The sequence below is a fragment of the Triturus cristatus genome, chromosome 1_1, assembly GCF_964204655.1.
Source record: "Triturus cristatus chromosome 1_1, aTriCri1.1, whole genome shotgun sequence".
Lineage (NCBI taxonomy): Eukaryota > Metazoa > Chordata > Amphibia > Caudata > Salamandridae > Triturus > Triturus cristatus.
The window spans coordinates 45,466,521-45,493,579 of NC_140579.1; the positions used below are offsets into that span (position 1 = coordinate 45,466,521).

General features: G+C 46.8%; 1 protein-coding gene across 2 annotated transcripts in view; it reads right to left on the reverse strand.

Annotated features, from left to right (window-relative positions):
- LOC146869324 (E3 ubiquitin-protein ligase TRIM39-like) overlaps nt 1-27,059 on the reverse strand; it is a 168,382-nt gene that overhangs the window by 55,618 nt on the left and 85,705 nt on the right. For both annotated transcript variants that reach the window (XM_085649386.1, XM_085649473.1), the window contains exon 5: nt 19,739-19,788. In XM_085649386.1, coding sequence (XP_085505512.1) covers nt 19,739-19,788 — 50 coding nt within the window. The remainder of the gene's footprint in view (nt 1-19,738; nt 19,789-27,059) is intronic.

The following is a 27,059-nucleotide window of genomic DNA, read 5'->3' on the forward strand; positions in this document are numbered from 1 at the left end:
GAAGGGTGAGCAGGGAAATGTGGGGCATGAGAAGGAGATAGGGAATAGCGGGGTAGAGTCGAAGTGAGAGCGGGAGACAAGGACAGGGACTGTTGGAAGGGTGAGCAGGGAAATGTGGGGCATGAGAAGGAGATAGGGAATAGCGGGGTAGGGTCAAAGTGAGAGCGGGAGACAAGGACAGGGACTGTTGGAAGGGTGAGCAGGGAAATGTGGGGCATGAGAAGGAGATAGGGAATAGCGGGGTAGGGTCGAAGTGAGAGCGGGTGACAAGGACAGGGACTGTTAGAAGGGTGTGCAGGGAAATGTGGGGCATGAGAAGGAGATAGGGAATAGCGGGGTAGGGTCAAATTGAGAGCGGGACACAAGGACAGGGACTGTTGGAAGGGTGAGCAGGGAAATGTGGGGCATGAAAAGGAGATAGGGAATAGCGGGGTGGGGTCGAAGTGAGAGCGGGAGACAAGGGCAGGGACTGTTGGAAGGGTGAGCAGGGAAATGTGGGGCATGAGAAGGAGATAGGGAATAGCGGGGTAGAGTCGATGTGAGAGCGGGAGACAAGCACAGGGACTGTTGGAAGGGTGAGCAGGGAAATGTGGGGCATGAGAAGGAGATAGGGAATAGCGGGGTAGGGTCGAAGTGAGAGCGGGAGACAATGACAGGGACTGTTGGAAGGGTGAGCAGGGAAATGTGGGGCATGAGAAGGAGATAGGGAATAGCGGGGTAGAGTTGAAGTGAGAGCGGGAGACAAGGACAGGGACTGTTGGAAGGGTGAGCAGGGAAATGTGGGGCGTGAGAAGGAGATAGGGAATAGCGGGGTAGGGTCGAAGTGAGAGCAGGAGACAAGGACAGGGACTGTTGGAAGGGTGAGCAGGGAAATGTGGGGCATGAGAAGGAGAAAGGGAATAGCGGGGTAGGGTCGAAGGGAGAGCGGGAGACAAGGACAGGGACTGTTGGAAGGGTGAGCAGGGAAATGAGGGGTATGAGAAGGAGATAGGGAATAGCGGGGTAGAGTCGAAGTGAGAGCGGGAGACAAGGACAGGGACTGTTGGAAGGGTGAGCAGGGAAATGTGGGGATTGAGAAGGAGATAGGGAATAGCGGGGTAGAGTCGAAGTGAGAGCGGGAGACAAGGACAGGGACTGTTGGAAGGGTGAGCAGGGAAATGTGGGGCATGAGAAGGAGATAGGGAATAGCGGGGTAGGGTCGAAGTGAGAGCGGGAGACAAGGACAGGGACTGTTGGAAGGGTGAGCAGGGAAATGTGGGGCGTGAGAAGGAGATAGGGAATAGCTGGGTAGGGTCGAAGTGAGAGCGGGAGACAAGGACAGGGACTGTTGGAAGGTTGAGCAGGGAAATGTGGGGCGTGAGAAGGAGATAGGGAATAGCGGTGTAGGGTCGAAGTGAGAGCGGGAGACAAGGACAGGGACTGTTGGAAGGGTGACCAGGGAAATGTGGGGCATGAGAAGGAGATAGGGAATAGCGGGGTAGGGTCGAAGTGAGAGCGGGAGACAAGGACAGGGACTGTTGGAAGGGTGAGCAGGGAAATGTGGGGCGTGAGAAGGAGATAGGGAATAGCGGGGTAGGGTCGAAGTGAGAGCGGGAGACAAGGACAGGGACTGTTAGAAGGGTGAGCAGGGAAATGTGGGGCATGAGAAGGAGATAGGGAATAGCGGGGTAGGGTCGAAGTGAGAGCGGGAGACAAGGACAGGGACTGTTGGAAGGGTGAGCAGGGAAATGTGGGGCATGAGAAGGAGATAGGGAATAGCGGGTTAGAGTCGAAGTGAGAGCGGGAGACAAGGACAGGGACTGTTGGAAGGGTGAGCAGGGAAATGTGGGGCATGAGAAGGAGATAGAGAATAGCAGGGTAGGGTCGAAGTGAGAGCGGGAGACAAGGACAGGGACTGTTGGAAGGGTGAGCAGGGAAATGTGGGGCGTGAGAAGGAGATAGGGAATAGCGGGGTAGGGTTGAAGTGAGAGCGGGAGACAAGGACAGGGACTGTTGGAAGGGTGAGCAGGGAAATGTGGGGCATGAGAAGGAGATAGGGAATAGCGGGGTAGGGTCGAAGTGAGAGCGGGAGACAAGGACAGGGACTGTTGGAAGGGTGAGCAGGAAAATGTGGGGCATGAGATGGAGATAGGGAATAGCGGGGTAGGGTCGAAGTGAGAGCGGGAGACAAGGACAGGGACTGTTGGAAGGGTGAGCAGGGAAATGTGGGCGTGAGAAGGAGATAGGGAATAGCGGGGTAGGGTCGAAGTGAGAGCGGGAGACAAGGACAGGGACTGTTGGAAGGGTGAGCAGGGAAATGTGGGGCATGAGAAGGAGATAGGGAATAGCGAGGTAGGGTCGAAGTGAGAGGGGGAGACAAGGACAGGGACTGTTGGAAGGGTGAGCAGGAAAATGTGGGGCATGAGAAGGAGATAGGGAATAGCGGGGTAGGGTCGAAGTAAGAGCGGGAGACAAGGACAGGGACTGTTGGAAGGGTGAGCAGGGAAATGTGGGGCGTGAGAAGGAGATAGGGAATAGCGGGGTAGGGTCGAAGTGAGAGCGGGAGACAAGGACAGGGACTGTTGGAAGGGTGAGCAGGGAAATGTGGGGCATGAGAAGGAGATAGGGAATAGCAGGGTAGGGTCGAAGTGAGAGTGGGAGACAAGGACAGGGACTGTTGGAAGGGTGAGCAGGGAAATGTGGGGCGTGAGAAGGAGATAGGGAATAGCGGGGTAGGGTCGAAGTGAGAGCGGGAGACAAGGACAGGGACTGTTGGAAGGGTGAGCAGGGAAATGTGGGGCATGAGAAGGAGATAGGGAATAGCGGGGTAGGGTCGAAGTGAGAGCGGGAGACAAGGACAGGGACTGTTTAAAGGGTGAGCAGGGAAATGTGGGGCGTGAGAAGGAGATGGGGAATAGTGGGGTAGGGTCGAAGTGAGAGCGGGAGACGGGGACAGGCACTGTTGGAAGGGTGAGCAGGGAAATGTGGGGCATGAGAAGGAGATAGGGAATAGCGGGGTAGGGTCGAAGTGAGAGCGGGAGACAAGGACAGGGACTGTTGGAAGGGTGAGCAGGAAAATGTGGGGAATGAGAAGGAGATAGGGAATAGCGGGTTAGGGTCGAAGTGAGAGCGGGAGACAAGGACAGGGACTGTTGGAAGGGTGAGCAGGGAAATGTGGGGCATGAGAAGGAGATGGGGGAATAGCGGGGTAGGGTTGAAGGGAGAGTGGGAGACAAGGTTAGGGACTGTTGGGTAGGTAGGGAAAGGTGGGGCAAGAGAAGGAGATGGGAAATAGCAGGGTAGGGTCAAACTCAATTCTGTTTATCCCTGAAGACAAATCTAGAGGTTGTGGGGATATCCTGAACAGATAGAACATTCTACATCTAATTCAAGCGATTAGAAATTTGGCGGATATAAGTACACACGATCTGGAAAGAATAGCATTTAAAAACATCAAATAAATTCTGACAGAGAAATAACAAAGACAACCTGGTCTTCGGAAGAAATAGCAAAGAGGATTCTGGACGAAGAACCCCGACTAAAAGTATGGGGAATAAAAATACTACACTATCAAAGGCCTGGCTACCCGGATCCACTGATTCAGAACAACAGAGAGCAAGGAAAGGTAGCCAACCCATTAGCGGGGCTGCAGCCACAATCAGTACTCAAAGGCGCGCGCAGTACTGACGCACGACCATCAGAAAGGAATGATTTACACCGAGTAATCAGGTCGGAAGATTGGTCCTGGCTAGCGAGTACGATAAACCAACAAGAGGAGAGCACTTGACTAAGGACTAAATAACCACCTCCAAGCAATCACCACCTACGAATCTGCTCCTGGCATATTAACGGTCTGGGCAACAAAACATCAGATGAAGACCTTCTGGATTATTTTCAAGGCTTCGATCTCATCCTGCTACAAGAAACATGGTTAGAAGAACTCTTCCATTTATTTGGTTTCAAAACCCACCATACTCCAGCAGTGAGAGGCTCCAAATTTGAACATCTAAAGGGTGGTCTAACAATTTATACATCAATAAAATCAATATCAGCGACTGAAGATGTTGACACCTTCACATCTTCCACCAACGCAATTAAAGCACTCAGAGTGAGTACACAGGATGGAAATACTACACAACAAATACTACTTTTAAACACCTATATATATCCTCGTGAGAAAATTAAAGGAGTCAAAATGGTCGAGGCAGAAATTTTTAGGCTCCTCAAGGAAGAACCAACCTCAAATATACTGCTGGCAGGTGACTTCAATATGTCCCTAATGGAGCCACAGACGTGGGACGAGCTACTCGAGGAACAACATACTGCCTGGAATATTCCCTGTCAGGAGCTGAGTACCAAGAAGCAATAATCAGTTCTTGCTAGGAATTTCGTCAAAAATCTGGAGCACCTAAGCTTTGTGGCACTAAACGGGCATTTCCCAAGAGATCAGCCACCCGCGGCAAGATTTCACAACGCAATCTCAAGCACGCTGATAGACTACACCTTTGTATCTTTATCATTTTTCAGTAGGATTATAGGCTTCCAGGTAGGGACCCAAGATTAAAGGAACCATCTGCCACCGGAAATCTCCACAAGAATAACTGGATCACCACTAGACCAGCCTGTTGCGGACCCCGAGTCCATACATACGGACAATTTCAGGAGGATTAAATTCAAAACCAACCAATCAGATGAACTACTGGCTTCAGCGAAGTCAATATGGGAACAAAGGGATGAGACTGACATAAATGAGATAACGCACTAGGAACAATTCATCAAAACATTGGAAGTAACGCATATGGCAAACGCTCTCCCAGCCTCAAAGACAAACAGGCCTTTGGATCGTCAAGACAAACACTTTCATACTACTAAAACTCCTAAATCTCTGTGATCTCAAGAAAACAATAAACAAAACACTGCACAGGCTTCGGCGTACAGGGCAGGATCCAAGTTTACAAAGGGAGCTAGCGCAACTCAAAGCGGAAAAGAAAAAATAATCTGGCAGGCAAAAAGGGACTCGGATGAAAATCTGTGGGCTAGACTGCTACATGACTCAAAATCAAACAACAGCGCAAGATTCTGGCGCACAATAAACAGCCTAGCTAACCCGAATGTTCAAAGAATCAATTCACACCTGACAGAGGAAGCTTGGGCCTCTCATCTGCTTCACCATTTCAATTCTGGCCAGGAGTAGATCACACGCTATATCCCCGAGTCATTTCCAATCAAAATGCGAAACCAGGAAACGAACATCTCTCATTCACAACTCAGCAGATCAAGAACGGGATAGCTAAAGGCAAGTGGGAAGGCGCCCCAGGTCCTAACAGGATTCCACCAAGCTTATTAAAAAAAAGACATGGAATACTGGGCTTCTAAACTGCTAATGCTGTTTGCGCAAATCGCAGGAGGAAACAAAAATCCTGGACTCTTGGAAGGGGTCAATCATAGCCCCAGGGGACAAGAACGTAGCAAACAGCTACAGGTTTGTGGCTTTAATTGATATCGAAGCGAAATACTACGCCGGCCTACTTTTAGAGGACCTCATCGCTTGGACAGACGAAAGATCAATCATTACCTATCAATGAAACAGGCTTTTGCAAGGGCATGGTAACAACTACAAACATACTTGCCCTGTCCCTATTGGTAGATGGGGCAAAATCATCAAAACACCCTCTATTTTTGTGCTTCATTGACTACTCGTCAGCGTTTGATAAAATCGACAGGAGCAAACTCTGGCACAAGCTGAAGGATAAAAAAAATACCACCAGCCCTCCTAAGCCAGTTAATCCTTCTCCACACAAATACATGGGTTCAAGTCAAACTAGGAGATGGAAAGTTACTGTCGCGGAAAATCCCAACAACCATGGGGCTCAAACAGGGGTGCGATTTGGCACAAACATTTGTCAACTTGTACATGTCCGATCTATCATCTGAATTGAACACTTGCAACCCGTATGCGCCAAACATAGGATGGCCGAAACTCTCCAACCTCCTGTATGCAGATGACCTTGTGCTGGTTAGTCGAACCCCCATTGGCCTACAACATCTATTAGACACAACCAGTAGATATTCAGCAAATAATGGTTTAAGCATTAATGTTGACAAAACGAAGGTCATGAGGATTCATCCAAGAAAAGAAACCTCTAAATTCCGCTGGTACCTGGCTAACTCAACAATAGAAGTAGTCGATCAATACAAATATTCAGGAGTGATAATAGACAATAGAGGCACATTTAGCCCACAAAAGGATGTCATCAAAAGAAGAGGCAAATATATTGCGGCAGCAATAAAATCTAGCAAACTACCGGTCCAAATCTTACTCCACTTTTACACGTCTGGCAAGCAAAGCTCATTCTGGCCATCACTTACGGGAGTGAGTGCCTGAGGGGAAGAGATGCAGCTATATTAGAGCGGCCAGAATGATTTTTAATTTACCTAAGTATGTGCTGCCCGCTCAAATAAGGTTAGAATTTGGCCTACAAGGCCAAGAAATAGCCCGAAAGGGAGCATACGTCAAAAGCTGGTACAGGATCAAAAGGGCCGAAGCAGGGACGATGAATTCCTATCTATGGAACGAAATACATCGAAAGAGGGACTGCGCAGCCATGAGCTATCTGTCAGCATCAAAAGAGCGGCTGGGCCTGGAAGAACTCTGGGCGGCCTCAGGGTCCTACCATTGTTTTAAACAAATCGTAAATAAGACAGTGAAAAAACTATCCCTAGTAGAAGACAAGGCGGCACTCACAGAAAGAGCCCATGGATAGTTTGTTCTGCAAGTTATATCAAGTCCTCTCCGCAATCTTACCTAGGCGTAGGTTTCAACAGGAGGAAGAAAGAAAAATATCTTCGAATGGGCATCCTACCATCATTGCCGCACCTTCCACCTTGGAAACGATCGCCGGGTCAGACAACATGTCATTTATGCAAGGAAGCTAATGAAAGTGTATTACACCTTTTGTGCATTTGCGGAGAACTACAATATGAACAACGTCCATTACTGAAGCCTTTCTTTGTACGCATGGGGATAAGATCCTGCAGACAAGCTGTGATGGCATGCCTCGGAGGAGGAAACGGTCAGCTAGTGTGCCGCTTCAAGCAATTTATGGACGCGGCAGGGTAGAAACTCGCCCGTCAAACGACCGGTATGTTTCATCAGTGCACCAAAGCGACTTTTTAAGAGACACTTCAGTGCAAACAACACATATTTAGGTTGCCTCTCAGCCGGACGTCAAATGTTCCAGCAAAACCAGTCAACAGCAATTATCAACTACTGCCTCTGTTCATAAAGAAACTGTTTATTGGACATTTACCCCTTCACTGAGAACCCAGTATTTGTTTTATCAACATTTTAAATTTTCTAGATCTTTTCTTCCCTCCTAAAAATCATTAGGATCTGAAAAAGGGCAGTGCTAGCAAATCACGTGGCAATCCGTCAACACAGTGAAAGGGGAAACCCCCATCAATGTATTATATTACACAACATTATCGATAACTGCATCCTTGATGTTAGCACAATGTACGGATGTGTTACTGGCATGTTAGTTTTTTATTTTTTTATTTATTAGTTTTAAACCATGAACTTTGCTGCTGTAACTTTTTGTCCTGTATGAGAAATTGTAAAGGTTTTAACTGACCGGACAATAAACTTATCTTACACAGCATCTTACATAGCACACTGCTCTACTGAGCGGGCTAAAAAGATTGTCCAGTTCCATGTGGCACTGATCAAAAATGTTGCTTTGCATTTGGCACTTTATATTGCGCAATCTCCTTTTACAATGTGTCATCGATCAAAAATGTTTCTTTCCACTCGGTATTTTATATTATTTTATAATGGGCTGGTCCGGGAGCTGGATAAGCCTGTTTTGCACTTCGCTCGTTTGAGTGTACTGCGTGTTTTAAAATCGGTTGTTTCTGAATTCAAATGGCCAATGGTATATTCCCGGGGCATTCCATTACCGCACTTTGCACGTCGCTTTCCTGAGTGAGATAAAGACTGCCCTGATTTATGTGGCACTCATCAAAAACGATGCTTTGCACTCGGTACTTTTTTTTGTTCTGTCTTTCCTAACAATGGGTTGTCTTAATTTCCGTGCGCTGAGTATTGCTCTGCTTGTCCGTATAATTAGCTGTTTTCATTTTAAATTTTTGTATGCTGAAAATGTGTAACTGTCACGGCTGTTTGTTAAGGTTTTAATTAACCGTACAATAAAGTTGACTATGACTAAAAAGAAGTCAGAGTGGAAGGCAAGGACAGGGACTGTAGGAAGGGTGAGCAGGGAAAGGTGGGGCATGAGAAGGAGGTGGGAAACAGCGGGGTAGGGTCGAAGTGAGAGGCAAGGTCAGGGACTGTAGGAAGGGAAATGTGGGGCATGAGGAGGAGGTGGGGAATAGCGGGGTAGGGTCGAAGTGAGAGGCAAGGTCAGGGACTGTAGGAAGGGTGAGCAGGGAAAGGTGGGGCATGAGAAGGAGGTGGGAAACAGCGGGGTAGGGTCGAAGTGAGAGGCTAGGGCAGGGACTGTAGGAAGGGAAATGTGGGGCATGAGGAGGAGGTGGGGAATAGCGGGGTAGGGTCGAAGTGAGAGGCTAGGGCAGGGACTGAAGGAAGGGTCGGTAGGGAAAGGCGGGGCATGAGAAGGAGGTGGGGAATAGCGGGGTAGGGTCGAAGTGAGAGGCTAGGGCAGGGACTGTAGGAAGGGAAATGTGGGGCATGAGGAGGAGGTGGGAAACAGCGGGGTAGGGTCGAAGTGAGAGGCTAGGGCAGGGACTGAAGGAAGGGAAATGTGGGGCATGAGAAGGAGAGGGGGAATAGCGGGGTAGGGTCGAAGTGAGAGGCTAGGGCAGGGACTGTAGGAAGGGAAATGTGGGGCATGAGGAGGAGGTGGGGAATAGCGGGGTAGGGTCGAAGTGAGAGGCTAGGGCAGGGACTGAAGGAAGGGTCGGTAGGGAAAGGCGGGGCATGAGGAGGAGGTGGGGAACAGCGGGGTAGGGTCGAAGTGAGAGGCTAGGGCAGGGACTGAAGGAAGGGTCGGTAGGGAAAGGCGGGGCATGAGAAGGAGAGGGGGAATAGCTGAAGTAACACTAAGCCTGATATTCGATCTTTATTTGGAAATGGTGGACACCCATGCTTGCTGGATCAGAGCAGAGAGTATGAAGGGAGTGGCATTGTATAGCTGTCTGACAGGGGTGGGTCAACATATCAAATATAAGCCGCACCTGTTGCGAGCCTGGGAATATATTTCTGTGTTGTGAGTTTTGTTGTTTTGCCCTCCCACGCGTAAAAGTCTATACATGCCATGACGACCTCTGAGAGCTCAAAGCTCCGTTTGAAAGTGCCTGGTTGTGAAGGTTTTGTCCGTTGTATGATAAACAACTACCTCTTGAATCCCGAGTGCCTAAACCACGAAGGCTAAACAACTACCAGATCTTAACCACGAAGTATTGAACCACGACTTACTTGACCGCGGAAAAAATTCTATTGACATAAAAACTGAATCTAAATGTGAGAAATCTTTTTTTTGTTTAGTATGCCATTTGTGAACGTTCGCTTTCATTAAACCATACTTTTTAACTTTTGGAAATACAAACCGGACATCTTTTTAAATGCCTCTCCAATGTTTTTTTTTTTTTTTTAACAATACTGGTATTTACACGTAGAGGCTTACCTCAGATTTTATTGACAATTTCTACAATGCTACTATCCGTTAATCTCCAGACTTAAATTAAAGAAAAATGTTTTCTTGTTTTTACGTTTGATTACGGAAATATTTTCCTAGAGCTGCAGAAGTAATTGCAGAAAAGAGAGAAGAATTGAGTTAAATAAATTAAGGAATCCCGCTACAAGGGTGATCCTAGTGATGAAAAACAACCTGCTATAATTAGTTTAAGAAAGAGTAAGTGCCGGGTGGTCGGTTTCTAAAATGATATTATATATTCCAATGGCTACGTGATGCAGCATGCCACATCAATTTACTCTATTTCTGATTACTGAGTTATATAATCTGAATAAACAATTGCAAAATGCCAGAGATCATACAGAATGTCACTGTGAAGCTGGGATGTGAAAGTGTTCCTCACTAGTATACTTACTTATTTGGCAGCACATCAAACGTAAGATTAAATCCAAATGCTCCATTTAAAGGGATTTTAAAAAAAACACGTCAGCATTAAAACATCAGATGAAAACAATCCTACAGTGCCATCTATTGGCCGCACTAGGTAAATTAAAACTGTCTCTCTGTCCAAGATAGTTTATTAAAAATAATTTTCAAAGTGATCTTTAAATTAATTGCATTTTTCTTAGTGTTTATAGGTCAAAGTCGTAGTTAAGGTCACTCCTTGTTTAATAAAGTAGTTGTTGAGTAGGTCGTGGTTCAGTTCCAGGTCGTTGTTTATGAGTTGTCGTTAAGGACACTCGTTGTTAAAAAATCGTTATTCAGGCCGTTTCCCGCCCCGCATTGTATCACGCGCCATGGGGGCACCTTGGCGGTTTAAGGGAGCAGGGTGTGGACTCTTACCAGTGAGAAGGCACGGGAACTGGCGCAATCATCAGGGTTGACACATGAGTAATAGTTACCGGTGTGTCTGACAATTTTATAACAAGAAAGGTGAAATAAAATTAAAAAAACGTTAGGATCATCAATATTGGAAATTCCCCCCTTTGAAATATAACATACAAAATGGAAACCAGCGAAAAGCATGTATACCTATATAAATTATTAATAATTGGCCGTTTTGGTAGAGGTTGGATTTCCAGGTTAAAAAGGAATACTGAAGAATCGCACAAGCTATTTTTTATGTATTGTTTCCAGGTTCTACAAGAAACGCTGGTATGTTTATTTTTCTAAGTTAACGACCGCCCCATAGTCGGTCTCTCACCCGGTGCTGTGATATGTGAGATTGTGCCGGGGCGTCTCCTGCTACAGCTTTCCCCGGCCTTTCTGGACACGACACAGGCAGGACTCCCTCAATATACCGCTGGCTGCAGGGACGGCAGAGTGCACGTTTAGAAGCCCCTCGTGCGCGCGCCATCTCAATAAAAGTGCATGTTTCAAAAACATGTATCTATGTCCTACTGACGACGAGAGGGGCCGTCGCGGGGACACTACGAACACCAGGCTCTTAACTGAGTGACACCTCTGCCTTTCAGCACGGCACGTGCTGAAAGTTGGACGGCACCAGTGTGGACATTGACGAAACGCTGTAATAAAGCACGGGGCAGATTTATGTTCCCTGACGCATCCCTGCAAATCAGCAAGGATGCGCCAGGGAAGATGCGTCACGCAAGTTTGCACTTGCGCCACCGCAGATGCGCCGCATTTACAATGCGGCGCATCGTGGCGCAAGGACAAGCAGATGCGCGACGCATCTGCCGGCATAAGGTTGGCGCAGTGCTGAAGTTGTGTCGCAAGCGCGACGCAACTCCAGCACTGTTCCAACTTGCCCTAGCTGTAACGTGGTGCGTCAAGCCTTACACCTGCTTCAAGCAGGCGCAGGGTTTTGACGCATCAGCGTTGGAAAAGTGACTCTTCACTGAGTCACTTTTCAGGGGCGTTCCTGCAACGGAACGCCCCCCCCCCGCGTAGAAACGCCCGCATGAAACCTGACGCAGGTTTCATGTGGCGCAGGGCTTTACACCGTGACGCATCTCCATAGATGCGTCACGATGTAAATAGGGCGCAACGTGGCGCAGGGTTTACGCCGCCGCTGCGTCACAAAAGTGACGTAACGGCGGCATAAAAGTGTCGCAAGTCCAACATAAATCTGCCCCCATGTTTTTACTTGAACCAGCGCACTCACTTTAAAGCTTTTACGCAACGACTGCTTTCATGGAACACCGGCCGGGCATGCTTTTTTTCTGCGCATAACATTTTTGCTTCTCTCTCTTTTCACATTATGTAGCGCGAGCACGATTATTTACAGCACAGCATAAGTGAGGCTCGCATGTTGTTGACTATAACATTATGCAGTACGACCGCGTTTATATATTTATGCCCACATTTGCGAGGCTCGCATGCACCTGTGGCACGCGATTCCCCAGCCTATGTGATGAGCTGAGGTGGGGAGACAAGCAAACCACGGGCCTACAGGCCGATCGGGCTTCCTCTCAGAAGCCTTCCCGATCAGGGTCGGATTGGGATTGAAAATCGGCCTGGCACGCTAAACAAAAGTGGCCCACATTTGTATATTGCCTTTCCGCAAACCACTGCCTCTGTGAAATGTTATTAAACAAGCATTGGTATAGCCAATAGGTCTCGCCTTTGGGGCCTTATAAGTGTTTAGGCAGAGCTATTGACTTTGCCAATGTCTTTAAGCTGTGCTGTAGAGAAGTGTGGCTGCTGTGCAGCTTGCTGAAAAGTTTTAAGAAAAAAGTGTCAGAAGCATTTTTGTTACCTTATATATGACCAAGAAGGCATTATATCCAACAGAACTACCATATTAAAAAATGTCCTCAGTTTTCTTTTGTTCTTGCAATGCTGGTAACTTGTTTATGCCTATTCCAATGGTTGTTTTTTAAAGCTTTTTTTTGAGGGGGATAAACAATCTGAGGGTGAAGGTTGTGAACTAGTACCTGTATTATAACACAAGCAGCGGTCAGACGCTAGGGGAGAACCAACAGATGGCAGATTCCGAGAGCAGGCTGAGGTGGTGCTAAGTGATGCTGAGGTGGTAGTGGTGGTGGTGGTAGTGGTGGTGGTGGTGGTGGTGGTGACTGGTGCTGAGACGATGCTGAGGTGATGCTGAATGATGCTCAGGTCTTGCTGAGTGATGATGATGTGGTGGTGTACTAGTGCGAAGGCGATGCTGAGTGATACTGATGTGGTGCTGAGTGATGCTGTGGTGGCGCTGGGTGATGCTGTGGCAGTGCTGAGGGATTGCTGTGGTGGCGCTAAGTGATATTGTTGAGGCCCTGAGTGATGCTGTTGTGGCCCTGACCCTGAGTGATGCTGTGGTTTCCCTGAGTGATGCTGTGTTGGCCATGAGTGATACTGATGTGGCAATGAGTGAAGCTGTTGTGGCCCTGAGTGATGCTGTTGTGGCCCTGACCCTGAGTGATGCTGTGGTGGCCCTGAGTGATGCTGTGGTGGTGCTGAGTGATGCTGTGTTGGCCATGAGTGATGCTGTGGTGGCCATGAGTGATGCTGTTGTGGCCCTGACCCTGAGTGATGCTGTGGTGGCCCTGAGTGATGCTGTGGTGGCCCTGAGTGATGCTGTGTTGGCCATGAGTGATGCTGATGTGGCCCTGAGTGATGCTGTTGTGGCCCGACCTGAGTGATGCTGTGGTGGCCCTGAGTGATGCTGTGGTGACCCTGAGTGATGCTGTGGTAGCCCTGAGTGATGCTGTGGTGGTACTGAGTGATGCTGTAGTGCTCTGAGTGATGCTGTGGTGGTGCTGAGTGATGCTGTGGTGGTGCTGAGTGATACTGTTGTGGTGCTGAGTGATGCTGTGGTGGTACTGAGTGATGCGGTAGTGCTCTGAGTGATGCTGTAGTGGTGCTGAGTGATGCTGTGGTGGCACTGAGTGATGCTGTAGTGTTGCTGAGTGATGCTGCTGTGACACAGTGCCTTTGCTAGTTAATTTTGGGAGCATCATTCACTAAATTCATTACATAGGGTATACTTTTAATGTCAACACTGCATTTTATTTCACAGTAAGTTTACTGGGGACAGCGAGGATATCCAGCTAAGAATTTCTTGTCAAATTGTGCATCTCAAAGCCAGTCTAATGTGCAGGTCGGACATGATCATGCTCACCGTGGTATTAACAATGATCAAATCAAATAGTGTTTGCAGACACTGGTATTTGCCCGTTAGGAGCTCAAATGCAGAAAAACAAAAACAGAAAATTCGCAAAAAGTGCTTGGTTTGAAAATGCACAGGACCAGTAACAATGATTTAATATCGTTTTGCTGAATGTTTTCGGGTTCACCAAAGACGTCTTAGTGAACAAGCTCAGTATATCGAACACTAATGTCATGGCTAAAATGTTTATCACAAAGCTTTGCCAATGCTTATGTTTTTTGCTGCTCAGCATCGTCAAAAAGCACAAACTATCCCAATTGTTCTCGATGGCGCGACCTATCGGCTTTGTCAATGCTCATTACTTTTGAAACCGTTATTTTAAGGCCTCGATTAAGCTCGCAGTTTGTACAGCAATCCACAACGTTGGCCACATTTAATGCAGAAGACAAAGAACAGATGCACAGTGTGATGCTGGGAGGAAGCGTCCCAGGGAGGGACAGCACTGGACTGGCCATGAAAGCCAAACATGAATAGCTCATTTACACCGCAGACAAATAAACGTAAGTGTTGGATGGAGCCGCCCCGGCTTTTGATTCGTTTTTAGGAGGAGGACCAGGAACATGCTGGGGGGCGGTATAGGAGTGATTAACTCAGTAATAACTACAGAGTAGCTGTTTACATTTGCACACCAAGAGTCACTAAGAGGACCCTGACTATTATCACCAGGGTTCAAAGAGATGGGGGTCGACCAGCGAGGAGACAGATTGGATAGTTGCCCCTATGTTGCAAATCTCTTTGTAGATCATCCCAATGGCTCAGTAGTCCCAGCACGCCCGTTAGAGATAGTGTAATGCTTCCCTTTGCTCATTTTAAAGAACAACAGGAAATAAGAATGGTTGCAAAACCAAGTTCAAAGATCTACTTCAAGCTAAAATCAAAGCAGATATAATTACTCACAGGTTAAGTTGGACAGATAGTGCGGTGTACGTGCGTGCGCACGTGCACATGACGAGATAGGAAAGCTGGATGACGCCCGGTGACTGACGAGGAGAGAGGTGGAGAAGGGAGGGGGTAGTGAGAGCAGAGAGCAAGAGGTGGAGGAGCATGAACATGAAAGTGATTTGAGGGTTGTAAGGCTTAATGGGCCGTGACGTAAAGCCAGATGGCAACTGTGCGTGTAAGCGCGTGCGTAACTGCAAGCTTGACGCCACAAGCAAACGTGTGTGGTCGGACTTTTTAAAGCCCAGTTACTAAATGTCTCGCCAGAGCAGCGCATGCACTGGCTCCGGTGAGACCTAAAAAGTGGGGAGTTTTTTTTTTTTAAACGCACGGATTAGTTTACACACCTGAAAACAAGTGAGGCCACTTCTGCTCAGGCCCCCTGCCCTGCTCACTATGCATGCATTAATGGGCCGGCCCAGCGAGAGAAAGGGAGTGACACATCTACCATTGACAAGAGGGAGGTAATGGGCACCCAAAATCAGCATACAGGCATATTCTCACCTTGTATGTAACGGAGACCCTTGTCAGGCCCAGTATTCTTACAACTCCTGCTGCCGCATGTACGTCAGCTTCCGCGTTCTCTTCAAGCTTTTACAAAGGTAGACGAGATGCAAGGAAGGGTCAGAGGTGCAAGAGAGGGAATTAGCAAAGGGGCCGAGGGTTTCGATAAATATAGATATCTGGGCAGAGGTGTTCACCAACTATGCAAGAAGACACCAGAAACAAGTTTGTGGTTTGCAAAATGTGTGATAAGGTTGGCTAGTATAGGTTTAGGGAGTGTAGCCTGGCTGAGATACAATGCATCATCTATGAAATCCACCCCACTTTGTGATGAGATCTTCTGGCTGGCCCTCAATCTGTATTTCTCAGGTGTCAGTCCAAACATGTTGACTAAGATGGCCTTCATTGCAGTGGTGTGTCTGGTCCCCCACCACCTCTAGTGTCCCTCCCCACTGTGGGCATGTACCTCCACAAACTACCCCACCTGGACTCCTCTGGCATCTTGTGCACTCTTAGAGCCACTTCATAGGCTGCAAACCATTTGTCTGTCATCCCCCACCACATGCGTGGGCACCAAGTCTTTGGGTATGTGGCTTCTGCATTCTCTGGATTCGTTAGTGAACACTGCAGGTACGCTGCCACCATTACTGCTGGACTCCACCTGTAGTGCTCTTATGTCCAGCTCTCGGAGGCTCAGCTCATGGGACATCTTCCTCTCTACAGAGTAAAAGGCAACTTTTGCTCAACCTCTAGTAGCTTGGCACAGAGCAGTCAGGCTTATGTAAAGAGGCAATGTGTAAAGTATTTGTGCAACACAACACACAGTAACATAATGAAAACACCACAAAAAGACTCCACACAGGTATAGAAAAATAGATTGTGATTTTATAAATAAAACAAAATCATAACAACCAAAATCCAATAAGTAGTCCAGATATGAATTTTAGAAGATTAAATGCAGATGCAGTTCTTGCGCTTAGAATCAAATAGCGCTTCAAGAGGTTACCTGGTTGAGCTGGACTGGGACAAAGTCAAGAGTTCAGGCTGTCCACGTGGGCCCGCTGAGCAAAAGCACCTTAGTCCTTGCCACAAGCACGAGATGCGCAGATCGATGTGTCAATATCACTCCCGCAGTTGAAGAGATGTGTTGTTTTTCTCCAAGCGTTGATTGCGGTGCGCTGGTTTCCGAAGACGAGCTTCAGTTCCACAATGTGTTCTTTACATAGCTGATGGGCTGGGTTTTTCCAAGCTTGTCAAAGGGATGTGTCGATCATCCCTCAGTGGTGGCAGCGATTCTGTTCCCAAGTGGATACGTCAATTCTGTTAGTTGCAGCAGAAGTTGCGTCAATTGTGCTAGAGCAAGCACCTGGAGTCTCTTCCAATGAACCAGGCACAGGAGCAGGGTTAAACACTTTGATGTCCTTGATTCTTTCAAGAACAGGAGGCTAGTCAGCTAGCCCTTGGAGATGCACTGGGACAGTCATAGAGAGCAAGCAGGCAGCAGAAAGTACAGCAAGGTAGCAGTTTCCAGAGCTGGAATCCGGCAAGCAAAAATCCTCAGCACAGCATTCCTTCTTCTTGTCCAGTAGCTTCAGTTCCAGGACTGTACTACTTTGTGGGGTCAGAGACCTAGTACCCAGTTGTGCCTTTGAATAGGAGGTGACTTCAAAGAAGGGTCTTTGAAGTGCACAAAAGTCCTTTTTTTCTCAGCCCTGGCTCCAGACTATCTGTAGGGGGTGATCAGCCCTTTGTATGGTGACAGGACACTGCTTCTTCAGGTGTAAGTGTCAGCTCCTCCCTCCCTCCCTCCCATCCTGCCCAGGATGAGCCATTAGGATACAGATGGGCACTGAGGGAGACACACCTACCCTCCCTTTGTGTGTGGCTGTCTAGAAGGAATGCACAAAGTGAAGCTGTCACCCACCCACGTGAACAGGAGACAGGCTGCAGGCATACATAGCTGTAAGGGGAGAGAAATGTCCACTTTCTAAAAGTGGTATTTATAAAACAGTAATGATAAATCTGACTTTACAAGTAAAGAGAATTTATCATTACCATTCCAAATAAATAAAACATGATATGACTACTCCTTCTCAACAAGGAATTACAGCTTAAAAGTGTAATAAGAAATCCCCAATTTTAACCTATGAGAGGAGTAGGCCTCACAGTAATGAAAAATGAATTTGGGTATTTGTCACTACCAGGGCATGCTAAATTCAAACATACATCTCCTACCTTTGACTTACACAACACTCTGGCCCATGGACTACCTATGGTCTACCTTAGGGGTGACTTATATGTAATAAAAGGGGAGTTTAAGGCTTGGCGAAGGGTTTTAAATGGCAATTCAAAGTGACAGTAAACTGCACACACAGACCCCGCAGTGGCAGGACTGAGACAGGTTTGGAAGCCTACTTGTGTGAGTGGCACAATCAGTGCTGCAGGCCATTAGTAGCATTTAATTTACAGGCCCTGGGTACATAGTCTACCACTTTACAAGAGACTTACAATTAAATTAAATATATCAATTGTGTATACACCAATTTTACCATGTTTAGGGGAAGAGCACATGTGATTCAGCACTGGTCAGCAGTGGTTGGGTGCTTAGAGTCCTAAGTCCAACAAAAAGATGGTCAGAGAAAGAGGAGGAAGGCAAATCATTTTGGGGTGACCCTTCAGAGAGGGCCGTTTTCCAACAGTGGGATTAAATGAGGAGGAATTCGGAACACACTGCTTTAGGCTAGAGGCAGCCAAAGAGGGTTTAAGAGGGGCTTACTAGAACATAAGATCAGAAACTTGAGATGGTGGACGATTGACTGTATGTGGGGATAGGCAAGACCACAAAGGGCAGATTACTGAAACAGTTCTTTTATTGGCGGGGGTGATGGGAACAGGTGAAAATGGGAAAAATGAAGTCTGGATGTGGGTGGGGATGACGGAGTGGTTCACCGGTATGGATTAGGCGGCATGCGGGTGGGTCAATTGATGCAGTCTCCATGGGAACTGCATTGATGCTGCACTTACCAGAACATGATTTGGAGCAGTCCACAAGGCTGAAATTGATTAAAATAGCAAAATAGATTTTGAAACAGTGAAATAGTCATACAAAAGACATTGGTAATGTGAATGTAGTTGTTGCCCAAGAGAGTTAGGCGGGGGCAATAAAAACGGCAGCTATCAATATGGTGTGGCAGGAGGTGAACAGAGAGGTGTCAGGACTTTGTAAGGCGCAGGGGGTAGCAGTAGTGAGGCATGTAGCCATCGTTTATGAGTACCCACACTTATTTAGACATGATAATGTCCATTCACCTTTGCTGGAAAATGCACTTTATTTAGAGAAGGTGACAGAGGTGCTGAGAAGGTGATGCATGGGCAGGTCAGACAACCAATAGATTGTGTGTGGGGGGGAGTTACATTTCAGGGCTCCTTCTGGTGGCGGACTGAAGGGCGCTAAGGATGAGGCTGCCCTGCCTTTTAGCTATGTTTGCGATATAGAAATGCCATATACATACATATATACATATTTGTACGTGCGGAATAAAACCAAGCTGTGCCTAGCTTGCTCCTGAATATAGTGGCTTTCTGACAACAATCAGGCGTCTGTGATAATTCCCTCAGAAACATAGATTTCTCCTTCTTGGGGAACATCTCAGAATACTGCAGTAATTGTGTAGCCTGAAATTACCATTCTCCGCAGTATGAGTATTTGCAAGAGCAAAATTACCGCAGTAGAATTTCTTATGATCCAAGGAGGGAAGCAAGAATCAAACGGGAACCAGGTCAGTAGATCTATCAACTGTGGAGATATTCAATGTTGAAAAAAACACTATATTTCAAAGGCATGCAATCCCAAAAAGTCTTTAAAACTTCTGGAAAAGTTCAAAGGTGGAGATACAAACTAAGAAATTGGACTCTGATTTGAGAACTAGTACATACTGGGCCAGATGTACGACACTTCCAATTTGCAAGTTGCAAAATTGCGTTATTTTGCGACCTGCAAATTTGCGACACTCTTTGGTGACCCCTTCCTTTTTGCGAGTGGCTTACCCCCTTTTTGAATGGGTGGTAAATTGCAAGTGTTTTGCGCCCTCAACTGCAACCGCAAAACAATCTTACCTTGAAGTGCGACTCGCTATTATGAAGGGATGCCCTTGGCACGCCCCTTCTTAATAGCGAGTCGCAAACCCTATTTTGCGAGTCGGTAATAGGTCACCGACTCGTAAAATAGGGTTTGTAAATAGGGTAGACCTGTTTTGTGGTCGCAAACGGGCCGATTTCCCGTTTGCAACCATAAAAAAACGGTCTAACATCTGGCCCCATGTCATTACAAAAATACTTTCGAAGTTATTTGCTTCTGCTGTCTTGGATTGAACAGATTCATGTTTTTTCTTGAGCTGTGAGTATAGTTAGATAGTTTGCTGTTTGGCAGATGTGCACACTTTATCAAGCATATAATACTATATCATTTTCATAAACAGTATCAAACATGCATAATAAACCCAATTGTATTTACCTTTATAAATCTTCAACATCTCTGGGCACTGCTGGATCACATTATTACACCTGAAACAGCAGATACTTCATGTTGGTGTTACAGAGCAAACACAGTTTACAGGATAACATAAGGAACATTACATACATCCTGTTATTAGAAATATTAATACCGCAACCACAGGCGCTCCTGTGGACCAGTGCACAGCATGTCCTACTACTGACACACAACAATCAAAACTCCAATGACACATGGCAACCCAGGTACAACCTGCTGGGCAGTGGCTGGGTGAGGCTAACAGGTGAAAACCCCACTCAAAGCACAGAATACCGAACACACCAGGGCCACGCGGCGTGCAGTGATGAAGGGACATAGATTGGTAGCCAATAAAGCCTGTCAATGGGTAAAAAGACTATTCGGCAACGCTTGATTCAAACTGGTCCAAGTCCATTATTGTCACATGAACTGTCTGACGCCCCTTACACGGCCCTGTGCAAGGGCATATATAGGGAGTTCTCTACAAATCCCAAGATGGCATGAAAACAGAGCTGACTTTCTCAGTATGAGGTGGCAATGTCCTTCAGTACAAACATACTAGTCGGAGTGAGAGAAGCCTGCCTCAGTGCACTAGAAGGCTTCCTGAGACTATGTCCAGTGCTTACGGCAGATGAAAGAAAAGGAAAGATGAAAAGACAGGTCACTCCGCTGGGGAATATACAAGCAGTACTTTAAAATGGCTTTAATTGCGTGTCTTGTAATTAATTTCTAGTTTCCAACACTGGGGAATCTCTGCGAAATCCTGGACTTTGGAGTCTTTCAAGCCATGCACCTTGAAATCTCTGAGGTCCTGCACCTTGGAGTCTTTCAAGCCATGCACCTTGAAATCTCTGAGGTCCTGCACCTTGGAGTCTTTCAAGCCATGCACCTTGAAATCTCTGAGGTCCTGCACCTTGGAGTCTTACAAGTCCTGTGCCTGGGAATCTCTGTGGTCCTGCACCTTGAAATCTCTGAGGTCCTGCACTTTGGAGTCTTTCAAGCCATGCACCTTGAAATCTCTGAGGTCCTGCACCTTGGAGTCTTACAAGTCCTGTGCCTGGGAATCTCTGTGGTCCTGCACCTTGAAATCTCTGAGGTCCTGCACCTTGGAGTCTTTCAAGCCATGCACCTTGAAATCTCTGAGGTCCTGCACCTTGGAGTCTTACAAGTCCTGGACCTGGGAATCTCTGTGGTCCTGCACCTTGGAGTCTTTCAAGCCATGCACCTTGAAATCTCTGAGGTCCTCCACCTTTGAGTCTTACAAGTCCTGGACCTGGGAATCTCTGAGATCCTGCACCTTGGAGTCTTACAAGTCCTGGACCTGGGAATCTCTGCGATCCTGCACTTTGGAGTCTTACAAGTCCTGGGCCTGGGAATCTCTGAGGTCCTGCACCTTGGAGTCTTACAAGTCCTGGACCTGGGAATCTCTGCGATCCTGCACTTTGGAGTCTTACAAGTCCTGGGCCTGGGAATCTCTGTGGTCCTGCACCTTGGAGTCTTACAAGTCCTGGACCTGGGAATCTCTGTGGTCCTGCACCTTTAAATCTCTGAGGTCCTGCACCTTGGAGTCTTACAAGTCCAGGACCTGGGAATCTCTGTGGTCCTGCACCTCGGAATCTTTCAAGCCATGCACCTTGAAATCTCTGAGGTCCTGCACTTTGGAGTCTTTCAAGCCATGCACCTTGAAATCTCTGAGGTCCTGCACCTTGGAGTCTTACAAGTCCTGTGCCTGGGAATCTCTGTGGTCCTGCACCTTGAAATCTCTGAGGTCCTGCACCTTGGAGTCTTTCAAGCCATGCACCTTGAAATCTCTGAGGTCCTGCACCTTGGAGTCTTACAAGTCCTGGACCTGGGAATCTCTGTGGCCCTGCACCTTGGAGTCTTTCAAGCCATGCACCTTGAAATCTCTGAGGTCCTGCACCTTGGAGTCTTACAAGTCCTGGACCTGGGAATCTCTGTGATCCTGCACCTTGGAGTCTTTCAAGCCATGTACTTTGAAATCTCTGAGGTCCTGCAGCTTGGAGTCTTACAAGTCCTGGACCTGGGAATCTCTGTGGTCCTGCACCTTGCAATCTCTGTGGTCTGTCACCTGGGAACCATTGAATCCTGTGATTTCTGCTCCTTTTGAGTGTGTAGGGACATGCACCATGGAGTCTCTGGAGGCCGCCCCTTGTAACATCTCTAATCTCACAATCTCTAAATCCCGGACTACTTGAACCAACAAATTCCAGCAACATGGAATCTCTGAACTCTCCACCTCGGAATCTTTCAGACTCTTCTACTTAGAATTGTCCCAGGCCTGCACTTTAGAATATTAGAGGCTCAGGCACTTTAGTATACCTGAAGATGGCCATCTCAAACCTGGGAGGTTCTGAACCTATTCCTTGAACTCTCCTAAATCCTGCACTGGTCAATATCTGATGCCCTGTATCTTGGAGTCTGTGCAGTCCAGCCTGCTCTTTAAAACCCACGAAGTCATGCACTTCGGAGTATTTGACATTCTGCCTCCTTAAACATCTGAAGATAGCCACCAATCAATCTCCAAGGTCCTACACATTGGAATTTCAGCAACGCTGCATGTCTCTGTAGTCCTGCACTATGAATCTCCACAGCCCTGCACTTTGGAATCTCTGAAACCTGCACCTTGGAAGCTCTGAAGTCCGGTGTCTTGGAATCTATGAAGCCTCACAATTTGCAATCTCTGAGGCATGGAATGGTCGAGGTCCTGTGCCTTCTACTGTCTCAGGTCCTGCACTTTTGAATCTCAGAGGTCCTGTGCCTTCTACTGTCTCAGTTCCTGCACTTTTGAGTCTCTGAGGTCCTGTGCCTTCTACTGTCTCAGCTCCTGCCCTTTTGAATGTCTGAGGCCCTGTCCCTAAAACTGTCTCAATTCCTGCACTTTTGAATCTCTGAGGTCCTGTGCCTTATAGTGTCTCAGTTCCTGCACCTTTGATTCTCTGAGGTCCTGTGCCTTCTACTGTCTCAGTTCCTGCACCTTTGATTCTCTGAGGTCCTGTGCCTTCTACTGTCTCAGTTCCTACACTTTTTATTCTCTGAGGTCCTGTGCCTTCTACTGTCTCAGTCCCTGTACTTCTGAAACTCTGAGGTCTTGTGCCTTATACTTTCTCAGTTACTGCACTTTTGAATCTCAGAGGTCCTGTGCCTTCTACTTTCTGAGTTCCTGCACTTTTGAATCACAGAGGTCCTGTGCCTTCTACTTTCTGAGTTCCTGCACTTTTGAATCTCAGAGGTCCTGTGCCTTCTACTTTCTGAGTTCCTGCACTTTTGAATCTCAGAGGCCCTGTGCCTTCTACTTTCCCAGTTCCTGCACTTTTGAATCTCAGAGGTCCTGTGCCTTCTACTTTCTGAGTTCCTGCACCTTTGATTCTCTGAGGTCCTGTGCCTTATAGTGTCTCAGTTCCTGCACCTTTGATTCTCTGAGGTTCTGTGCCTTCTACTGTCTCAGTTCCTGCACTTTTGAAACTCTGAGGTCCTGTGCCTTCTACTTTCCCAGTTCCTGCACTTTTGAATCTCACAGTTCCTATGCCTTCTACTTTCCCAGTTCCTGCACTTTTGAATCACAGAGGCCCTGTGCCTTCTACTGTCTCAGTTCCTGTACTTCTGAAACTCCGAGGTCCTGTGCCTTATACTTTCTCAGTTCCTGCCCTTTTGAAACTCTGAGGTCCTGTGCCTTCTACTTTCTGAGTTCCTGCACTTTTGAATCACAGAGGTCCTGTGCCTTCTACTGTCTCAGCTCCTGTACTTCTGAAACTCTGAGGTCCTGTGCCTTATACTTTCTCAGTTCCTGCACTTTTGAAACTCTGAGGTCCTGTGCCTTCTACCTTCTCAGTTCCTGCACTTTTGAATCACAGAGGTCCTGTGCCTTATAGTGTCTCAGTTCCTGCACTTTTGAATCTCAGAGGTCCTGTGCCTTCTACTTTCCCAGTTCCTGCACTTTTGAATCTCAGAGGTCCTGTGCCTTCTACTTTCCCAGTTCCTGCACTTTTGAATCTCAGAGGTCCTGTGCCTTCTACTTTCTGAGTTCTGTGGTAAATATTTAATTACCTGTACTATTTTTCATGCGGTAAAGTCTAGTAAGAATAACTCAGTAAAAATAAGAGGCAGAATCCGTGGTATTAGAGGTTCTGAAAGGCTTTATTCCTCTATAAAGGAATTATGGTTCGAACCATAGGCATCAAATTCCATCACCACGAGGGTTCAGGAAGGGAAGGCAATACATTATTGACAAGTAAAGATATTTATATGAAAAGCATTACATTAAGACAGATGCAGGAGGCGTAACAGTTGATAATATAGATAATACTACACATACGTAATAAAAAAAGGCGTAAACATAGGCGTAAACTAAAAACGTCATTAAACATGATGTCACAGGTGGGTGGATCCATAAAAGAATCCTGCAATGTCAGCAGAAATACTTGGCAGAGATGCGTGCGCAGCCGCATGACGTGTGATTGACGTGCAACTAGAGGGTGAAGGGGACTTGACATTTAGCTCTACATGTGGAGACAGAAGTCTGGGGGGTCATGTCAACCTAATCCCAAATCATATCTAATATCTTATGTTTAAAGAACTGTACTATCCAAAAGGAAAGGTCTCTCGGACGGAATCTATTCTATACTGACTGTTAGTGCGTGTACAAGCGTCTAAGTGTCTACATGAGATGCGAGGGGGCAGGAATCTTCCATAGTAACAGGGGCTATGAATTACTTGCGTGAGGACAGTGAGGCCTGGCCCTTTGCTCGGTAGCTGGAAGAATGTTTACCTAAACTACTAGACAGGAATGCATCGGATGAGGAGCGGAGCAGATAATCTTGAAGGTGAAATACAGTTTTTGGCAGGCAACAGGCCGGATCAGGCATTGTTAGCCGCGCAGGGAGTAGGACAAAGTTCATGGATACAGATGCGGGCTCGGACTGGAGCTTTCAGAGGTAGAAGGCAGGAAAAGGCTTGATGGCAGAATTCAGGGCCTACTCGCCTGAACTGTAAAACATGGAAAGTGAACCACATAAAGTCGGTGGCCTTTCATACTTAGGAACGGAATATCCGACTCATTCATGGCGGATCTGAAAGAGGACATGTTGACGGTGGACGCACATGTATTTGCGTCTTCATAACTGGAACTGGAGGGAACATACATGTACTTGTAGCATGTACATGGAGCCGTTGGGGTCTAAGATAGGGGACATAACTGATCATAAAATTCATATTTCCTCATTCCCTCCTTGTCCCCTACGGACCCTCAGGAGATATCGATCTTCATCAATCCATCAATCTGTTCATATAGCATCATTTGTTCTTCTTTCTTCTTCCGGGATCTTGAACGAAAACTTGAAGGCGGGATACACGATGTGGCACACAGACCACAAATCGCTGGCCCACATTGTAGACATAAGCAGCAACTGAATAATATGAGAAAGCCAATACCTAGGAAGGATAGAATCCTCCATCCCCAGGCTGACAACACGCTCCAGAACCAACCAGACCAAGTGCCTGGACTCTGGTGTATCTGGCTTATAATCTTATGAAGGCGAGTTATGGCTTTATATACTGACGGCGAGTTTTCTGGTATGAAAACACAGCAACTTGATCCGATGACCCTACAAGCTCCGCCCCTATCGGCCAGAATGACGTCAAGGACAAGACGATTTTGAAGCACAACAATCCGCATCGCAGACTGCTCCTCTGTTAAGTTGCCTAGGGCGGAAGTAGTCTCATTCACTACTGCTTCAAGGGTTCTAGTTAATCTACGTATCAGTTTACTATTAGTGACTGTACCTATATAGGGAAAGAAACCTTTATTGAAATCTGTGTATTGCTCCCATGCCGTTTCAGTGTAATCGACAATCGGGAGATCTCTCTGCTGTCTATTGTGTACTAAATGGGTATTTCTGTGATAGTCAGGAGGGGCTAGGAAAACAGGTGGCAGAAGGAATGCTATGTAACAGGTACCATCCCAATCTAGAGGTAAACGTATATATGCAGTCTGGCCACATATGAAGTAGGAATGACGAGAAGCTCTGAATGTAGACTTGCCTTGATCACTGAATTTTATCACAGTGGTACATTTACTATGGCCCAGGTGTATGGAACCATTCTTTCTTACACACAATTCACCTTTAACTGGAAATACTGACATAGCGGGCAAGATTGGTGTAGCTTCGGATTCAACATTCAGAATCATGAGGTTAAGTGTAAAGTTACCTAATCCATATACTTCATTTTCTAGATCAGTTCCTGTTCTTTTGGGAAGTCCCTCCTTGTTAGGGTAGCAGACTTTAAGCAAAACTAGGTTCAGGTTTCCCCATACCCAGTTGTCTTGATAAACTACTGAATTTGAATCTAGGGAATTAATCAAACTAAACCATGCTCCACAAGAGCCATTGTGTGTGAACGGATACGGAAAGAGAGGCAAAACTCCTTTATAGTTCTGATAGGGAGGGAGTCGGCCACATATCCAACAATTGGTAGCATTGCTGGTCTGATGGGAATGATGTAACATACTAATAAAAGTGTTGTTGCGCAGCGCAAATCTATAAGATAACTCATGCGGAGGTAGTTCGCTAAAAGAATGTTCAGCAGTAGCATTGTAAGCACGTTTAGAAATAGGGTAATACATTTGTAGCAATACACTAGAAATGATGATCAGAAGACTTAGAAAAAACAAAATTAATAATGTCATTATGCAGTGACTACGAAGCGATTTACAGTACGCATGTTTTTTAAGCTGTATCTGTCTATTTTTCTCTCTATTTCGGTCCAGAGGATACATGTCAGAGACAAATTCAACCGATTCACCTTGGAGAGGACTTAAACAATCAAATTGTCTGACTTACTAGACCTTAGTTTCAGTTTATAGAGTTCGTTCTCCGACCTTTCAACCAAGGGGAGCTTTGAGTCTGTCTGTGAGGGAATGCAGGGCTGAGTGTTCACATCGGACGGTAGTCCATAAAATTTCTTGATATGGCTCGAGTGCAACCACCCTTTACGTCCCTCAATCTTCACGGCTGTCCTTGTAGTCAGCAAGACGAGCTTGGGCGACTGCCACCTGGGCTCCAGCTGGGTGTTCCGGTCGAAATTCCTCACAAGAACCAGGTCACCTGGAACCACGTCGTGGGGCTTCACCTCAGTGTTATCGGGAAAAGCTGCAGCTACCTGTGAACGACAAGATTGTAGTGCAGACATCAAGGAAGCCAGGTAATCTGTCAGCATATTACAGTCAACATCAGTGATTTTACGAGGTATAGGCGTCCCCCACATATTTGGTGGTCTACCGAAGATCACC